This window comes from Trichechus manatus, unplaced genomic scaffold (genome assembly GCF_000243295.1).
Source record: "Trichechus manatus latirostris isolate Lorelei unplaced genomic scaffold, TriManLat1.0 scaffold00018, whole genome shotgun sequence".
In the NCBI taxonomy this organism is placed as follows: domain Eukaryota; kingdom Metazoa; phylum Chordata; class Mammalia; order Sirenia; family Trichechidae; genus Trichechus; species Trichechus manatus.
In genome coordinates this window covers 12,225,320-12,245,013 of record NW_004443954.1, presented here as the reverse complement: position 1 = coordinate 12,245,013, position 19,694 = coordinate 12,225,320, and the positions used below count along the sequence as shown (strand labels likewise).

The 19,694-nt window shown below is 35.8% G+C and overlaps 1 protein-coding gene across 2 annotated transcripts in view; it reads right to left on the bottom strand.

Moving 5' to 3' along the window:
• The window catches only part of PDE7A (phosphodiesterase 7A), a 137,465-nt gene that overhangs the window by 13,194 nt on the left and 104,577 nt on the right, over positions 1-19,694 (bottom strand). For both annotated transcript variants that reach the window (XM_004372558.2, XM_004372559.2), the window contains exons 4-9: positions 13,967-14,118; positions 12,134-12,197; positions 7,161-7,256; positions 5,146-5,246; positions 2,702-2,833; positions 2,411-2,502 (exon numbers count right to left, since the gene is read on the bottom strand). In XM_004372558.2, coding sequence (XP_004372615.1) covers positions 2,411-2,502; positions 2,702-2,833; positions 5,146-5,246; positions 7,161-7,256; positions 12,134-12,197; positions 13,967-14,118 — 637 coding nt within the window. The remainder of the gene's footprint in view (positions 1-2,410; positions 2,503-2,701; positions 2,834-5,145; positions 5,247-7,160; positions 7,257-12,133; positions 12,198-13,966; positions 14,119-19,694) is intronic.

The following is a 19,694-nucleotide window of genomic DNA, read 5'->3' as shown; positions in this document are numbered from 1 at the left end:
CATGGTCTCGGGGAACATCTAGCTCAATTAGCATAACATATTTCCAGACTGAGTCCAGCACAACTAGATGCTGCCTGGCTACCACCACCAACTGTTCTGACAGGGATCACAATAGGAGGGTCCCAGACAGAGCTGAAGAAAAATATAGAACAAAATTCTAACACACACACACACACACACACACACACAAACACACACACGAAGATCAGACTTACTGGTCTGACAGAGACTGGAGAAACCCTTAGAGTAAGGCCCCTGGACACCCTTATAGCTCATTAATGAAGTCACTCCTGAGGTTCCCCCTTCAGCCAAAGATTAGACAGGCCCATAAAACAAAATGAGACTAAATGGGCACACTAGACCAGGTGCAAGGACAAGAAGACGGGAGGGGACAGGAAAGCTGGTAATGGGGAACCCAAGGGCGAGAAGCGGAGAGTGCTGACATGTCGTGGGGTTGGCAACCAATGTCACAAAACAGTATGTGTATTAATTGTTTAATGAGAAACTTGTTTGATCTGTAAACCTTCATCTAAAGTATAATAGAAAAAAATTAAAAAAAAAGAAATATTTACTAGCTTTCTAATACCTAATAAGATACATATGTTTTAATATAGTACTTTATACATCCAGTAAAAACAACAACAAAAAAGCCAGTAAAAGATTGGTATTTTGTCTGAGGAAATTCTCTGCTGGGATATGTTGAGAGTAAAAGACTTTGGTTTCTTTTTCAGTGCCTAAGTTCTGAAATGCAGAAGGAAAATTCAAATGGAAAGAGTAACAGCCATTCAATAACTGACTCCTGTAGACATTTTAACTAAAATGCCTGATTAAATCCTGAGGAAACCCCACTAAACAATATTTTTAAAGTTTAGATTCAACTACATTTTCAGAATCAAATTCAAGAATAAACCAATTATTTGTATATAGATATACAAACTGTCTGGAAGGGAAAAGGTAATTGTTAATACAAATATGAAATACATTATATCATGTTAAAAACTGCCTCAATGCAAATAACAAAAGAAATACACTTTTTAAAATAATTCCTGCCTTTTTTCTTTTTTTTTTATACACTGGGCCATGACAGACATTATCTTTGCATAAATCTTTGCATAATAATCAGTGAAGAATTGATCAAGATGTTATTAATAAAGCTCACAATACTGAATATTAAATGAACCCTAAATGAAGAAAGTACAAAAGAATGCTATGAAGTAGTGTTCCTCATTTTCAGTTTTTATTGCTTAAAAATCTGAGAATTCAACAGGGTTAATCATCAAATACAAAACATAGTGAAAAGGGAATATAATGAAGCAAACATTTCAATCTGTCTTAATCAAGAAAAAGATAATTTATATATATAAACACTGTATGCTTTACACAATTGTTAAATTTGTACTACAGCAAGAAATAATCTCACTTACCAGAAGTACCATCCTACTGTCATAACTCCAAATGGTATCCACGAATAAAGATTTAAAAAAATAAAAAATAAAAGTCCAGCTTTTTCTTATGGTCATTACACAGAGCACTTAGTTTTTTATAGTTATTTTAAATTAAGAGGGGAAAAAGGAAAGAAGAACAAAGACAGTAATTTAATTGTTGAGACTCAAACGTATTTTTATGCCTCACAATTTTTGCAGACCTAGATGGTTTACATGATCTCCGTAAGGGCACCTTCTGTCAATGAGACAAGGTTAAAAGCCTGTGTGTGAACCACACTATAGCAACAGTGGGAGATTTTTGTTATCCACCAACCATCATATGGGGCTCATTTACATTAATGCTTTTTATTAAGCTCTTAAACTGACCTGCTTAACATTATTTTTTCTAAAATATTAGTATTTTCTGTTGTTGTTTCCACTCATTAATTTATCCTACCGGTTCAGAAGTGATTCTAGCACTATGCTATTTAGGAAATGAAATAAAGCATTTTCTTTACTTTCTTATTAGTCTGAAAACTTCATGAAACAGATTTTTAATGACTCTATTTATTATACAAAATGTTTACTTTCTATCCAATCTACATTTACATCTAGACCTCAAGTTCTTTTCAGCTGAGTGTAATATGGAAGTATGCAGTACCTGTTTATGTAAACGATCGTCAACTGTGACCAAGCCAGGTATATGTGAATTGAATTTTACTGTACTCAAATCCATGGAATGGCCTTTCATGAAAATAAATATTCACTATAATATTACTGACTGTACTTTAGAACAGGTTTAAATTACTAAAATTTTGATATAATTTTTAAAAAATATGATAATTTATCCATTAAATTTAACAAAAACTGAAAACTGCAGAACACCCGAATACAGTAACATAATCTTTTAAACTTTTTAAAAACTGTTACGCCAACTTTTTGTTTCCATAGTTCATACCAAATTAAGTTTGCTGCAGTCCACCTACCTGTCTTCTAGTGGCATATGTGAGAACAAGCCAGATTCTCTCAGCAGCCCGACTGCTGACCTCCAGTGGTGGTTTTCCAGGACTGAGGTATTCTACAAGTAAAGGTGCATTTCTGAGTGAGGTAGTGGTAGGTCTCTTTCTGAACATACAGAATTACTTGTTAGTAATACTCATCTGGTTAAAATGCTAATGTGCATTGAGAATTTATGTTCACTACTTTCACGTCTTCAAAACATGAAACATTTTCTAGAATGCAAAAATAGTAAATGTTAACAATAAAATTTCACTAACCTTGTATAAAGTTGCCAAGTAATGGTTAGTTTTAATAAGGAAAGGTTGATTAACACCTGGGTGATCCAGATCATGAGTGGCAGCTGCAATTAAGCTCAGCAAGATATCCCAAGGAGTTACAGAATTGGCAAGCTAAAAAATGACAAAAGAACAATTAATCACAAGATATATTTGAAGTAAACGCAGCAGGCTCTTAGTTTTTCAGGAACATTGTTGCCAATGCCACCTCGAACTGCCAGGTGCTGGCCTCGTCACAACACTGGGGACAAGAGAGACACTACAGCAGTGTCCCTGTCCTCGTGGAACCTACAGAGCTCCTCATCATACTGTTTCATTTTTAATAAGCTTAATGAAGATAGCAGCTAAAGTAGAGACCATCCTTTTTAAAAAACAATGGCTTTGAAATGATAGTTTTTGTTTCAAAACTAAACAACACAGGGTCGCTTATATTTCTATTATTGTAGCTGTTACAGTATACAAACCTATAACTTTGAGACCTTTACAATTTGTTTCATCAGCAAATTTGTTATTGGCACTCAATAATGTAATCTAAAATGTGAGATAATTACTGTAGTCCCAGTGTTTAGGGAAGCTATTGAGTAATCACGTGAGTGACAGTCTACATCAAGTCTAATGAAATCCTCTGGATGAATGGACATGTTCACAACAAGTGCACACTACATGTTCATATCAGAAAACGCAATCTTGTAAGCTAGCAATTACAATTTTACTCTCAATAGTCATTACTAAGCTTATCTGATACCATAAACACAATAAACAAATCTTATTTCTGACTAAAATTTTTCAATAATTACCTTGAGTCAAACTCCTCTGATTCCATTTGACTCTACTGAAGCCCCAGCCCCTGCCTCCAGCCCTGTCCCCAGGCAAATGACTTACTTGTGTTCTACAGCATTTACAAGCCTTGCCATGATAACAGTCTTTAGACGTTATCTTTATTTAGGTTTACGTTAAGGCAACTGCTTTCTAAACTTTCATGATCATGAACCCTATCAGTAAACATTTTGAGCATGTATCACCAATTGGTGTATGTTTATTTTTAGATTATGCTACTTCTGTGCCAGGATCAATGATCTTTTTCCATCCCAAGGGTAGGTTCAGGAGTCCCTGGGGTGGCACAGACGGCTAAACGCTCAGCTACTATCTGAAGGTTGGCGGTTTGAATTCACTTTGTGGTGCCACGGAAGAAAGGTCTGGTGATCTACTTCTGACAGATCACGGCCATTGAAAACCCTGTGGAACACGGTTCTCCTTGGACACATATGGGGGGCTCCATGAGTTGGAATCTACTCGATGGCAACTGGTTTACTGGTTTTCAGGTTGGGTTCACCCCAATCAGAAAAATCACTCTCTGAGGGTTTGAAACCTCTGCAAAACTCTGAACTTTCTGAAGGCAGAGCATGTGTATTATTTATGTTTTTATTACCTACATTTGGTACATGGAGAAGCACAATAAATGGGAAGAAAATGGTGAATAAAATTATTTCGTCTTCAGAATTAGACTTACTAAAAAACCTGATGCATGACAACATGAAATCTCAAACCATCTCATGTAGATTAAAAAATTAACCACTAAAAAGCAGAAAAGTGAGAAGTAACTGAATGTTTAAAAGTTCTTGAAGGGAAAGAAGGTGGTACATTTGAAAGCAAAGAAATCATACGTGCAACCCACCCCACCTCCCCAAAAAAAATGTGATTGTGTAAAATGTAACATTTCTTCTTGAAACTGTAATCAGAAAGAAAACTTTATGAGTATCAGAACAAACTACCAGGAATTCAATGGCATTGATACAACTTTTAAACTGGATTTAAAAAAGGCAGTTGTTTTAATTCTCATGATTACATCTGGTAATACCTTGCAATACAGAAAAGTCATGTGAAGTGAGGAAGAAATTTCAAATCATTAAATATATAGAAAAGTCAGATTTCACTTGGGCCTGCAAAGCTATCACAATGCTCCTTTTTCAGTAAAACAAAATCAGTAAGTGGTAAGTTTTCCTGAGTTTAATGAAAAATCTCACTGTTTACATTGTTTACTAGCATTATGCTGATTTTCCACTGTAATGATTATTGTTGTTAAAATAAAATACTCACAGTAAATAAAAGTTTATTATTAAACGTTGTTGTGTACCATCGAGTCGAGAGAACAGAGTAGAACTGCCCCATATGGTTTCCTAGGCTGTAACTGTTATGGGAGCAGATCGCCAGGCCTTTTCTCCCATGGAGCTGCTGGTGGGTTCAAACCACTGACCTTTTGATTAGCAGCTGAGCACTTAACCATTGCGCCATCAGGGCTCCTTGTAAAAGTTATTACAAATGTCTAATTCATTTAATAGAAGACTTCAATCAAGGCAAAGTATTTGAAAGTAAACAGAAGGGCATCTTCTTAGGATTTTCACCAGAAGTACATGTCAACCACTCACCTTGGGTTCTTTTAAGTAACAGTGCATGGCCTGGGTAACATCTGCAGCGTGGACTGCATTGTGGTAAGGATTCTGACTGTGGTAATCTTCTTGAATCATAACTGCATCAAAGGAAAAAGATCCCCAATTTAATTGTAAATGGCGGACATGTGCAAATACGAAATTGTGATGATTATGAGTTATCGACTTACACTTTTCCTGTAGATAATATAAGCTGAAATTGTTCAGACTCAGAGAGGTGGTAACCACCTCATAACTTACATGCACATCCAAAGAATTAACACCAATTTGACTTTGAACCTAGGAATGTTTTCATGTCAAAATTTTGAAATAAATACTTCTTTTTTTTGTTTTTCCTTTTCTTAAATGTGAGTCTATCACAGTGCCAAACTCCTTCGACTCTTTTTAATTGAAAGAGAGTTTCTCGATTTAATAAAAGCAGTACAATTCATCCAACAAATATTTATGCCAGGCACTGTTCTAGGTGCTAGAAATTTGGCAGTGAACAAAAGCTAGCTAGCAAAAACCTTTATAAAGCTAACATATTACAGATACTGAGGTACATAAAAAAACAATCCTATTGGTGCACCATCAGTTAGTTAAGGCTTGATCTGGAATTTATTTTTCAGTAGTAGGGATGGGTTTTCTGTTAATCCCACCCTCTCTTGCTCAGTTTCCTTTATGTCACTGTGAGAAAGCAGAGTGCAATTAGGGGTGTGAGCTGTCTCCATAACAGCAAGGAACTAGCTGCCATCAAGCCTGCATACAGGCTGAGCAGCCTAACACTCAAATCCAGTGGTCTCCAAGCAGAGGGAGCCCACCCTAATGTGGCTGAAATACCCCTAACTGGTGAGTGGGGATACACTATTAGAATTCTGTACCTACTTTTATCCCATCCTTTAAACAGCCTTTTCAATATCCTTGTTAATATCTATTTTTATATGTGTTTTATAATATATACATTAGTACAGTAATATAGGCATATAATTTATAAATCAATATACATTTCAAAGTTTTTCAAAAGTACTGAGTAATAAATTTATCTTAGTTTGGTACTTAAGTGGGATAAAAATATTACTTTCTGCAAAAAATGGTAAGAAAGAATCCTCATGCTACTAATTTTTTTCTAAGGTATTTTCTTACTTGGTGAAACACTGTAACTTTTTCTTACCGGTATAATGTAAGTATCATCCTGCGTATTTAAACATATTCTGTCATGAAAGTTTCAAAATTTATCCTTCAAAATAATCTTTAAAATCTAATGTCAAGGGATTTCAGGGATCAGAGGAGAGGAGAGACCTAAGGGCAGTGTCCTTTCAAAGTTTCAGCCTTCAAAAATGCAGGAAAGTATAGAAAACACATCACCTTTGTCACCAGCTACAATCAATGTAAGAGACTGATGGGGAAATCATCCCAGTTCTCTGCCATTCCCAGTATCCACGGCCTTTGTGATTTTGCAGCTCGTCATCAGGAGGTAGCGTCCTCCCCCACGTGACCTGCTTTGACCACAGAAGGTGATGGGAGCGAGGGTGGCCAGCCTGAGCTGGAGTCTCAACAGGCTGAACTCGTCTGCTCTCTTGGAAATGGACCACTGCCAGTGGAGCCAGCTCAGCTTGTTGTAAAATGAATAAACGCTTCTTTCTTTTTTGTTTTTAATGTGAATCTATTATAGTGCCAAACTCCTCTGTCTCTTTTTAATTGAGTTTAATAAGAGACCACGTAGCGCAAAGCCAAGTCAGGCCAGTTGTCCCTGCCGAGGCCCCAGTCCTGACCTGAAAGCTGAGGTGAAGCTCACTTGCTGGCTGGTTGCAGATGCGGACATGAGCCCAGCCAAGGCCAGAAGCAGCACTCAGCTGACCAAAGACTCAGGAGCTCAACAAATGCTTGATATTTAAAGTCACTAGATTTGGGGCAGGTTTGTTATACAGCAATAGCTAACTGATACAACTGATAAAATATTTAAACAAGCTCTTATATAAAATCTTGTTACTGTTAAATGGGTTAGAATCACTTACCTAAAAATCTACGAAGTTTCATCATATCTAAATGGAAGTACTCAATTAATCCATGAAGACTAAATAAATGAAAGGTTAAACTTACTAGACTATTCCCTAAAAAGAAAGGAGAGATATTACATTAGTAGGAAAAACAAGCTAATGTGGCTGCACTGTACTCCCAGATATGGACTGTGACTATAAAACATGGAGGCGAGCTAACTCCTACTTTGTGCCTGTCTAAAATTTGTATCTTCTTGTTTCACCAGTTATGAACATTAAACATAACAGCTTTCTTCCATTCTAACAAATTATTTTTTGTTATTTCAGTTATCCACAAGAATTGGAAGATAAGTATTTTCAAATAACAAATAACAGTAACAAAAATAGTGTACTCTCTATTCCCCCACACATCTAAGCTTCCTCAAAGAGCTCACGCAATGGGGGTCGTCTTCCTCCTCAAATTCCACTCGTCTGTCAATGACGACTGGAGTCACAGAAAGTCCAGAAATTAAATTTGGAAAAAAAACTACCATTTTTGTACTGCTTGGTTTTCCCTTCCACGGTACAACTCTCCGTTTTTTAAACCTCCTATTACAGTTCTCAAAGTAGAAACTGTGGACACATATGCTTATCAACATACATCCTACAGGACATGTAATACTATATTATTTTGACAATTAAACAGACCATGTATTTTAAAGGGGTATGATCTCATAAATTACTGCCAGCATTTGGATAATATCATCAACATGATTCTAGTTTTCTCTCAAGAAGTCTATGCATCTTACTAAAATGTATAAAGGATTTAACTAGTCCCATGATGAAATTTATAGTAACAATATGTACAGAGGATAATAAAAGACTATTTGGCTGAACTTTTTATCCAAAACTGCCTAAAATAATTCTTCACAGAAGCCCATGGCTGAGGATAAAGTAAATTAATTGGAACAATACTTGCATGAGTAATGTTGAAAAGGATGTGGCGGGCCAAAAGAGATTCTTTAAAAAACCTACCTAACATATCTCTTCCAAACGGGAAGAAAAACAATTTTAAGAATATTTTATGTTTAAGAGATTAAGTGGTAAAATACATTCAGGTACTGATAACACTAATACTCTCCTGGTGCAAACGGAAGACCACGTGGTCTGGACATATTTGTGAGGAGGTAAGCTGTTTTTCTCTTATTACTGCTGTACCAGCCTACTTTTCTTCGGATATAGACAGAAATTTCAGAATGTATATTCATTCTGTGTATTAAAGTTATCATAGAGTTCTTCTGAAATCATTTTTTTCAAACCTAGGTAAACAAATTACCAACTTCTAGGGTCTGAAAGAAGTTTCAAGAAAGCTAGAATCTAACGGGGAAAATGCCCTCTCCTGGGGATCCAGACAAACTGCAGGAAGCGTCTTGCATTAAGTAATACTCCCATCCAGAACTGTAAAGCAAATCTAATTAAGAGTGTACTATCTGTCTCAAACGGAGAAACTGCATGCGACGTAGTTTCCCTTTTCAAGTTACAAGGTACCAACTGAATATTTTAGAATCAGTGAATAAGAATATGTAGAGCATAATACACCTCACCTTTCACACAAATCAAGAAACATTTCCAAACAAGTAATACTTGTTAAACAAGCACAGAACTGACTTTTTTATGGAAATAGAAATAAACATTTCTTAGAAAAGAAAACTGTATTTACAGAAAAGCTACCCTCATAAAACTATATCAAAGGATAGAACTGCCTGTGATATAGCACCCTCGATAGTTTTTAGAAAGCGATTCTAGGTAGGAGCTGGGCAGGATCAGCTACCACCACAACACAGGCCAGGGCGGTGTCGTCATGTACCAGGTTGCTTTCGAGGTGGCAAGCCATGTATTGCTATCTCAGTCACCCTCTCCTCCCCTGTAAAAGGAACATCAAATGTATCCTACCAGACAGTAACGACTTTCCTTCTTGGAGGGGACAAGCTGGGGACAATTTGATTTTTGTCCCCCAGTGTAAGGAATACAGAAAACACTGGGTCAACAGGCAAGAAGGGGGGACTATCCTCTTGGATAATATGTTTACATATATCATCCCAAATTCATTTCAGGCTAAAACACTTTTGAAAGGAAAACAGATCTAAGTACGTAACTAATTGCGAGTTAAATGACTTTTCTTCTTCTAGCCATTTGTTCCCCAGTAATCTCTGTGTAGAGAATTTCTGTAACATCCAGGCAGCCGTAGTTAACTGAGTATACATATCACTACCTGTAAAATCAAGGCAGCTTCTACTAACCCCGAATGATCTGGAATCAACCCAAAGAAGAAACCATTTAGCCATCCTCTTCACAAATCCATTTTAAGGAGTGAGGTGATTAAAGAGAAAGCCAAGTGCTCAGTTAACTCATGTGGACTGGTGGCTCCTACTTCTGCCCATCTGACATACTGTCAACCTCATTCCACTTTCATATGGTAATATACCAAGTTCTCCTGACTAGCGGGGTCTGTACTTGTTAAAAATAAGATTTAGAGAAGAACAATCAACTATTTCAATGACTGACAAGTGTTCCAGTAGACTAATAACAGGCCATAAGCTATTAAGAGTTTAAATGAGGCTGAACTCTGAAGGTGTAAGAGCAGCACTGTTCCATCTATATTTATCTTGAGATCATAACTAAAGTAACGTTTGTGTTGACTCGAGAAAGGGAAATTTCCCAGATCTAGAAAAGGCTGGGCCACCAGATATTTCACTCCCTATATTTTTAAACAAGGGAGGGCTGAGGGGAAAAACAAGTGTGTAAATGCTATTAGAGCCTTTCCGGTGTTAACAGACCACAGTGGGGCAGGGAGAGGAACAGACACTTGGTCACTAAAGGACAAAGGAGAGATGGAGGGTAAATAGAAAAGGGGAAGAATAAAAAGGCAGGAAAGGGGAAGGGAGGCTTTGCTAATAAAGGCAAACTTTATTGTCTTCACATTTCTGTCTAGGATTGGTCCAATTTATCTTCTTTCGACAGTGTGCAGACAAATTGAAGGTGCATACAAAGGCATCTTGCTATGCATGGCGTCAGAGCCAAGGAGGTACACGGTGATGCTAAAAATATCTAGACCCACATTGATTCTCAAGATGAATAAAGTTATATTGCTTGTTTGTCTGTTTTACATATTTGGCTTCCTTACAAAAGAAGCTTCATTCCAAAGTGAAATAAGAAAAAGCAGGTGACGTCAAAGTATAGCCATGACCCACATATTTATTTCCATCATTCTAAACAGTCAGAATTGAATTCCACTCAGCTCCATTTTATTAAAAAGCTATTTAGATACAAAAGGGACAAAGACTAGTGAACTACATGTACCACCATGAATTATGCCAAAATTTTTATCCTAAATAAAACGATTCCCACAGGAAATCCTGTTTCTGCTCCCAAAGAACATGTTCTTTTTTTCAGAGAGAATAGGAAAACAAGACCCTACTCAAAAAACAAAAACAAAAACAAAAAAAACCTGAGAGAGGGTAATGAGGTCAGATTCACTTGTGGGCATTTTTTCAAACTACTCATCCTCCTGTAGATTCTGATACACTCTCCTAAAGCACCTCACCATTATAAAGCACTGCTCATCATAATATGCAATGTCACTCAAGCGTGCAGAGAAAGAGAAGCCTGAGAACCATACTGCAACAAGAAAAGGATGCCTCTCAAAAGGTCTTTAATTGCCATGCATCTGTGGCTATCAAAACTGAAATACCAGAACTACTGTACTTGAAGGCTAAAGACCACAGTCTTGAGGGACATCTAGGTCAACTGACAAAACACAGTTCATAAGGACAATGTTCTACATCCTAGCCTGGTGAGTAGTGTCTGGGGTTTTAAAAGCTTGCAAACAGCTATCTAAGAAGAACTACTGGTCTCTTCTTGCCTGGAACAAAGTAGAACAAAGGAAACCAAAGATTCAAGGACGCAATCAGTCCAAAAGACTAATGGCCCACATGAACCACAGCCTCCTCTAACCTGAGACCAGAAGAACTAGATGGTGCCCATCTATCACTACCGACCAACCACTCTGACCGGGATCACAATAGAAGATCCTGGTTAGAATGGGTACAAAACAGAAAAAATAAATAAATAAAATTTAAAAAAACAAAAAACAGACTTAGTGGTCTGAAAAAGACTGGAGGAACCACTGAGACTAATGTCCTAAGACAATGTTCTAACTTGATACTGAAGACACTCACGGAGGCCACCCTTCAGCCAAATAATGTTGTTAGGTGCCGTCGAGTCAGTTCCGACTCATAATGACCCTACGTACAACAGAACAAAACACTGCTGGGTCCTGCACCATCCTCACAATTGTTACTACGTTTACACCTGTGAAAAATGTGCTCCTTAGAACAATCATCTACACGGGACCAAAAGGGCAACATTTGCCCAAAAACAAAATATGAGAACGCAGGAAGAGACAGGCAAACAGGACTAATGGAAACAGGGAACCACTCAGGGAAGAAATGGGGAGAGTGCTGACACACTGCAGGGATTGCAAGCAATGTCACCGAACAACTAATCCAAGAATCACTGATTGGAAAACTAATTTGCTATGTAAACTTTCACCTAAAGCACAATAAAATGTTCAAAAAAAGAAAAACAAAACCTGAAGAACCATACCAAAAAAATGTCATGATCAATGGCCACAATCAAAAGAAGAAAAATCAAAAACATAGTAAGAATATTTACTGAGTCATTAATAATAACAGTGTTAATTAGGGATAGCCAAGTGATGATGATGATTACTTTTGATTGCTGTTAAGAATAATAATAAAAAAATAAAACTATGAGACTGATTCTCTAGACTTATACATCAGTCACTAGAGAAGGGACAAAATGATGCTCTCTTCCAGCAGAGGGTCCATACACCTAAGTAAATGAAAGCAGCAAACCACCAGTAGCTGTACCATCAGTGCATTCACCCACAAAAACTACATTAACTTGAATAAGTCAAATTCTTCACTTACCATTTGTTAGTCTATCAAATAGAAAGATATCAAAATTCCAATTTCCAACTTTTTCCAGCATACACTGAAATGAAAACCAAACATTCCTACTGTAATTTAATTTCTATAACATTCTCTATCTTTTGTAGATGGTCCATAGAGAAGTTAATGAAAATGGAAAGTGACTGATTTACTTTAAGAAACGCCAATTATCATTTTCCTTTTAATCATGACTTTTCCAATTGGCTCCAAACAAGAATAAAGTCCAAAGGCATAAACTCCATTTGAAAAACAAAACATTGTTTTATTTTTCAATTAATGGATGTATAGGTAAGGATAGTATTTAACTTATTCCTAAAATCTCATGAACTTTCATGAATCTTAATATAATTTAACATCAATTTAATGTGGTTCATACGTTGCATGGTCTAGAAGCCAGATTTTAAAACCTAGTAAAAACAAGTTGTAATAGCTATTAAGCGCTTACTACATTCCAGGTACTGTTACACGTGCTTTACTCACTCTATTACTCACAACACTAGCAAGCAGGTGCTATTTGCAATTTTCATTTTATAGATGGGGAAACTGAGGCAAAAAATACCTTGCTCAGCAAGAAAGTGATAGAACTGGGATCTTAAATCAGGTAGTCTGATTCTGGAACCTAGCTGTATGACATCTATACTATACCATACTTATTTGTTATTCTATTTTTTTTTAAACACTCCACTTATGGAGAATTTTTTTATATGCATTTACTACATTAATTTTTAGGCCGGTACTTCAGCCAAGCAAATAAATCCCACAAAGACCTTAAATTCCAAATAGATTATATTTTTATACCATATATTCTTAACCTGAAAATTTTGTGCCTCTTGTTTTCAAGAAACAAACTTTTATTTTACACCCCAAATTTAGTGTTGTACACATTCATGAATAAATACACGAGCAACACTAAGATATTACTAATAGAGGTCACTAATCATGATAATACGAGCAACAACCAGTGATTTACAGATCAATATTCTCATCCTAGAAAACAGAACTTCTGAACTGACTTTTTAAAATTTAAACAAAGCATGAACACTCTCCATTGATTTCTTTCATCTTAGAGGGAAGCAAAATTTTTCACTTGAATATAATTGTAAAGAAGGTGCCCTAGCAATACAAATTTACAAAATCTAGCCTATAAATATTAAGTCAAAGAATAATTTACAATATATTAAAAACTTAAAAATAGTAAGAAGTCTCATTTGGTCAAAACTAAGCTCATCTAACCTCCACCTTCATTAAGACATTATCTTTTTATTATATAAAGGTGAAGTAAATAATGCTCACAATCACCAGGTTTAATTAAAATCATGTCCAAATTCTCAACATATCGCACTGATGCAAGAGTCTATGAAAAATCATTTGACCAAAAGTCGTAAGACCAGACAGACTTCCTTTGCTGGGTTTACCTCTAACCAGCTGGGTGAGCTCAAACAAGTCCCTTATGCTTTCTAGGCCTTAGTTTCCTTACCTATAGAATACAGATGTTGGATCAAGTCATCTCTAACATTCTGTCCAACATTAAGATTCTTTGTAAACGTATAGCTTAATGTTCTACTGATCTACTTGTTATTTTATGTCAAAATAAATGAAAATACTTCCATCATTTTAATTGTTTCAGCAATTTCCCTTGCTCTGTAACACCAAATTATAAAACAAACAGCCGCTCTCAAGGAAAAATCTGAAAAATGGGCCCAACTTATTTCTACAGATAAAATAGGTCTCTGTAAATTGTACCATATGGAAAAAAAGGTCTTCATTAAACTTATAAAAAAAAAAGTAATGTTTTCTTAAAGCTATACACACCTTGGCTTGTCCATTATAATCGTCATCTAAAATGTTTAGAGAATTTGAAACTGTAGTACCACGAAAAAACCGTGAAGATCTAAGATATCTCTGGAAACTTAGTAATCTCCTGATATTCCTTGCAGAGACAGAAACTTCAAATTCAGATTGAGCTGAAATAAAATGAGTAAAAGGTGAGTATACTAAGTCATAACTGTGCATAATGCTATCTTTGAGATACTCCTTCTAGTTAAAAAAAAGTTTTTAAAAAATAATCATTATACCACATTTCTAGAAGAGAACAGGATTTTATTTTTACTTTCAGTTGAAAAACTAAGAATGAAAAGGTAAATGGCCAATTTTTTTCTTTTCTTTTTTTAAAATGTATTTTATTTTTCTTGTTGCTGAGAATATACACACACAACATACACCACTTCAGCAATTTCTACATGTACAGTTCAGTGACACTGATTATACATTCTTCAGGTTGTACAACCATTCTCACTCTCCTTTTATGAATTGTTCCTTCCCCATTAATATAAACTCACTGCCCCCTAAATTTCATATCTAGTCTTTTGAGTTACTGTTGTCAATTTGATCCCATATAGATAAATCTTAAAAGAGCACAATGCTCAAGGCAGACATTCTTTGCTAGTTAAGCTAAACTATTGTTTGGTTTTAAGAAGACTTCAGGGGATATTTTTGGTTTAAGTTTTAAAGATTATTTCAGGGCAATAGTTTCAGGAGCTCAGTCAACCTCCAGAGCTCCAGAATGTCTCAATTCCATGAGAATTTGAAATTCAGTTCTGCATTTTCCCCCTTTCGATCAGAATTCTTTTACAGAATCTTTGATCAAAATGTTCCGTAATAGTAGCTGGGCACCATCCAGTTTTTCCGGTCTCATGGCAAAGGAGGCAGTTATTCATGGAGGCAATTAGCCATACATTCCATTTCCTCCTATTCCTGACTCTCCTTCTTCCTCTGTTGTTGTACCTTAAATGGCCAGTTTTGAAGCACTTAGAAGTCTAATGAAGAGTGTGGCTGGAATAACAATCAGTTTTCTTTTACATTCCAAGAATTATCATCTACCATGCTACTGTTTGAATACATTATAGGAACATTATGGAGCAGAAAGACAAAATGTGGTTTCATATTACCTTTTGCATTGAGAAGACAGGTCTGAAGTTACACACGAGACTGTAACAATTATACAATTAAAACATCTCAAATCCTAATGAGGTATCATTTCAAATGTTTCCTTATTATTTGATTTAGAGGAAAAGGAGATGGAATGTGGAACAAAGTATCCTAAAGGGTTCTAAAGGATAGTGATAAAAACTGTGCACGGTGAAAACTCTAGAAAAGATGTGGTTCCACATTAGACACAAATACATCTTTCTATATGTTTAACACAGCCATTTTCCCCTCTAGTATTAAGATAAACTCAAGTTTCTTTGATTGAGCACCAGATGAAACAGTAGACTTAGGTTAAGAGCTATCTTGTAGGGAAAATACCTATCTTTATATTCTAGAATCCAACTAAATTCAGTTAAATGTTCACACTATAAAACACATAAAACTTAAGACTAACGATCAACAAATCACCATCTTTCACCTTCACTGACTTGCATTAACTTATAATCACCAGGTGGAATGATAGGTAATTGAAAAAGCCCTTCCCCAAAATGATAATCTTTTTTTTTTGTTTTAAGTTTCTTGCATATCCTTCCTGAGTTCTTTGACAAAATATATGCAAACAATATTATGTATTATTTTTCTACTTCTTTTACATAAATAGTAGCATGCTGTAAAACCAGTTCTGTATCTTGCTTTTTAATTTACCTTGGGGCTCTTTCCCTGTCGGTATAAAGAGCTTCTTCATTCCTTCACTAGGCTGTGAAGTATTTCATCATATGGATGAGCCATCATCTATTTAACCAGTTTCTTTCTGAAGAACAGTGCTACAGTTTTACAGTTTGCAAAAACACCTCTGTTATTTTCGACAAGGGTGCTGAGTCCATCCAATGGGGAAAGAACAGTCTCTTCAATAAATTGTACTGGGACAACTGGATTTCCAAAAACACAAGAATGGACGTATACCTCACATCAAATAAAAACTAACTCAAAATGAATCAAAGATCTAAATGTAAGAATTAAAATTATAAAATTTTAAGAGGAAAACATAGGGGTAATGCTTCAGGACTTAGTTTTTCACAATGGATTCTTATATAACACCGAAAGCAAAAGCATCAAAATACAAAATAGATAAATGGGACTTTATCAACATTAAAAACTTCTGTTCATCAAAGGACTTCATAAACAAAGTGAATACACAACCTACAGACTGGGAGACAAATTTTGGGAACCATATATGTGATAAGGGTTTAACATAACATATATGTGGTAAGAATATATAAAGAACTCCTATAGCTTAACAGCAAAAAGACAAACAACCCAATCAAAAAAATGGGCAAAGGACTTGAATAGGCATTTCACCAAAGAAGAAATACAAATGGCTGTGAAAAGTTGAGCACATAAAAAGATGCTAAACATCATTAGTCGTTGCAGTTACTAGGTGCCATCAAGTCAGTTCCAACTCATAGCAACCCTATGTACAACAGAATGAAACACTGCCCAGACCCATGCCATCATCACAATAGTTGCTATGTTTGAACCTAGTGTTGCAGCCACTCTGTCAATCCATCTAGTTGAGGGTCTTCCTCTTTTTTGTTGACCCTTTACTTTGCCAAGCATGATGTCCTTCTCCAGGGACTGACTCCTCCTGATAACATGTCCAAAGTACCTGAGACAAATTCTTGCTATCTTCGCTTGTAAGGAGCATTCTGGTTGTACCTCTTCCAAGACAGATTTGTTCGTTCTTCTGGCAGTCCATGGTACATTCAATATTCTTCGCCAACACCATAGTTTAAAGGCATTGATTCTTCTTCCGTCTTCCTTATTCATTGCCCAGCTTTCATAAGCATATGAGGCAATTGAAAATACCATGGCTTGGGTCAGGCCCACCTTAGTCCTCAACCACCTTAGTCCTCAAGGTGACATCTTTGCTTTTTTAACACTTTAAAGAGGTCTTTTGCAGCAGATTTCCCTAATGCAAAACATCACTGGATTTCTTGACTGCTGCTTCCATGAGTGTTGATTGTGGATGCAAGTAAAACGAAATCCTTGACAATTTCATTCTTTTCTCCATTTATCATGATGTTGCTCATTGGTCCAGTTGTGGTGATTTTTGTTCTCTTTATGTTGAGGTGTAATCCATACTGAAGGCTGTAGTCTTTGATCTTCATCACTAAGTGCTTCAAGTCCTCTTTGTTTTCAGCAAGTAAAGTTGTGTCATCTGCGTATCTCAAGTTGTTAATGAGTCGTCCTCCAGTCCTGATGCCACGTTCTTCTTCATATAGTCCAGCTTCTTGGATTATGTGCTCAGCATACAGATTAACTAAGTATGGTGAAATGATACAACGAAATAACTCAGTCATAAAAGTAAAAATATTGTATGATCCTACTTATATGAAATACTAGAATAGGCAAGTGTATAGACACCAAAGTTTATTAGTGGCTACCAGGGGCTGGCGGGAGGGAGGAAAAAAGGGAGACTCATTGCTTAGGAGACAATGAGCTTTTGTTAAGAGTGATGGAAAAATCTGGAAAAGGAATAATGGTGAAGGCTGAACAACATAATGAACATAATTAATGTCACTGAATTACATATGTAAAAAAACACTGTAACGGCTAATGTTACAAATATATATACCACAAAAAACTGTTGTGTCAAAATGCTCCTGATTTGTCAACTTTAAATATCATCCTTTAATTTTCAGTTATTACACACAAGCATATCACTCTATCTTCCTTCCTCCTCCAATTTTTGTCATTTGTCAGAGCATGTAACATTCATATTTTTTCCTTTCACCCTATACCCACCCCACTTTCATTTTAGATTTATTTCTAGAATTAACTATATTCAGTATTGCAAGTCCTTTTATCATGGTTTCCTCAGTTATCTTTTGGTTCGGTTAGGTTCATCCTCTAGTAGTTTTCTCAAGAAAGGGGCTCATGAAAAGAATATATATTGGGTTCTTGAATGTTCAAAACTTTTTTCTATAGTCTTTGTACTTGAAGGACAACTTGAATGAATATAAAATCCTTGACTCTCATTTTCCTTCCTTGAGCTTATTGAAGGCATTAGTTCACTGACTTCTGGCACTGAGATCTGCAAAATCTGAGGGAAACCTGATGTATGCCCCCTTATAAGTGACTTGGTTTTTTTTTTAACATGGACACCCACTGAATTATCTCTATCTGTAAAATCCAATGACTTTACTAAGACATAGCTCAGTGTTAACCATTCTGGGTTGTTTTCTGCTGGTACATGGTGTGCTCATTCAATATATAAATGCAAATCTTCTGTTATTTCTGAAAAGTTTTCTTGAATTATATCTTTATATATTTACTCTGTTCTACTCTTTCAGCTTTCTTATTCGAAGACTTCAAACTGTCAATGCTGAATCTCCTATAACTCACTTTCTCTTGAATCCTTTTTAACTATTTGTTTTGTTTTGTTTGCTTTTTTCATTTCTATCCACTATGTTCCTACTGTTTACTGCAGTGTGCATTCTATCTTGTGCTCCTTACAAATTTGTATTCATTTCTGTGATACATTTGAAATTTACCCCTACTATTTCCTGATTCTGAGTGTACATGTTTCAACTTCTCTTGTTGTCTTGTCTGATTATGCCTTCCCTAAGTTTTTGAATTTGTTCTTTGTGGGGAAGCTGTTGCTTCATTTAGTTTTTTAAATGAGTGGGAGAAAAATTTGTTCACAATTTTCATCAGCTCCAAGGCCACATTTTTCTCTTAAGTGCACTTCAATCGTTGTTAAGTTCTGCTGCTCTCTTCCACTGTTTTGCTTAATTATCTGATATATTAGCTCTTCTGGGATTAGCAGCCCCAAGCCTTCTCTTCTGCTCAATCCAGGGCCAAGAATGGGGAAAAGTGGCATAAGAGGGCTTATTTGTCTAGAAACAACCATTGTTAACTCCTTGGCACTCTATTTTTCTATGAATTATTTTATATATGTACATATATACATAGCAGGGAATCTGGCCTGATGATCTACTTCAAAAAATCAGCCAACAAAAACCCTTTGATCACAAATGCCTGATTCACAACTCATCATGGGGATGGCACAGGACTGGGCAGCATTTCGTTCCATTGTACATGGGGTCTTCATGAGTTGGGGGCTAAGTCAACGGCAGCCAACAACAACAACAACATCAACATATACGTACATATAGTTTTCCATTTATTCAAGAAAGTTCATGTTTTTCTCACACAGGAATTCATGACCATCTTTTCATGTCAATAGATACACTTATGCAACATCATTTTTATCAACCATGTTATATCCTAAGGTATGCAATTATCATAATGTACTTAATCTTTTCGTCGTTAGACTGTATTTAGATTTTATTTTTCTTACAAATGATTCTGCACTAAGCATCCTTATAACTAAACCTTTACACACATCCTGATTGATTCCCTTAAAATAAATTCTCAGGAATAGAACAATTAACAGAAACACTTGTCAATGGTTTCTAAAGCACACTGCCAAACAGGAGAAGTAGTATTCCAAGAGAAAACTAGAGAAATTTCCAGAACTGTCTTAGAATAGCTTCCAAAATATGAACTAACAAAAGCGATCAGAAACTATAAATCAAGGATAAAGCAT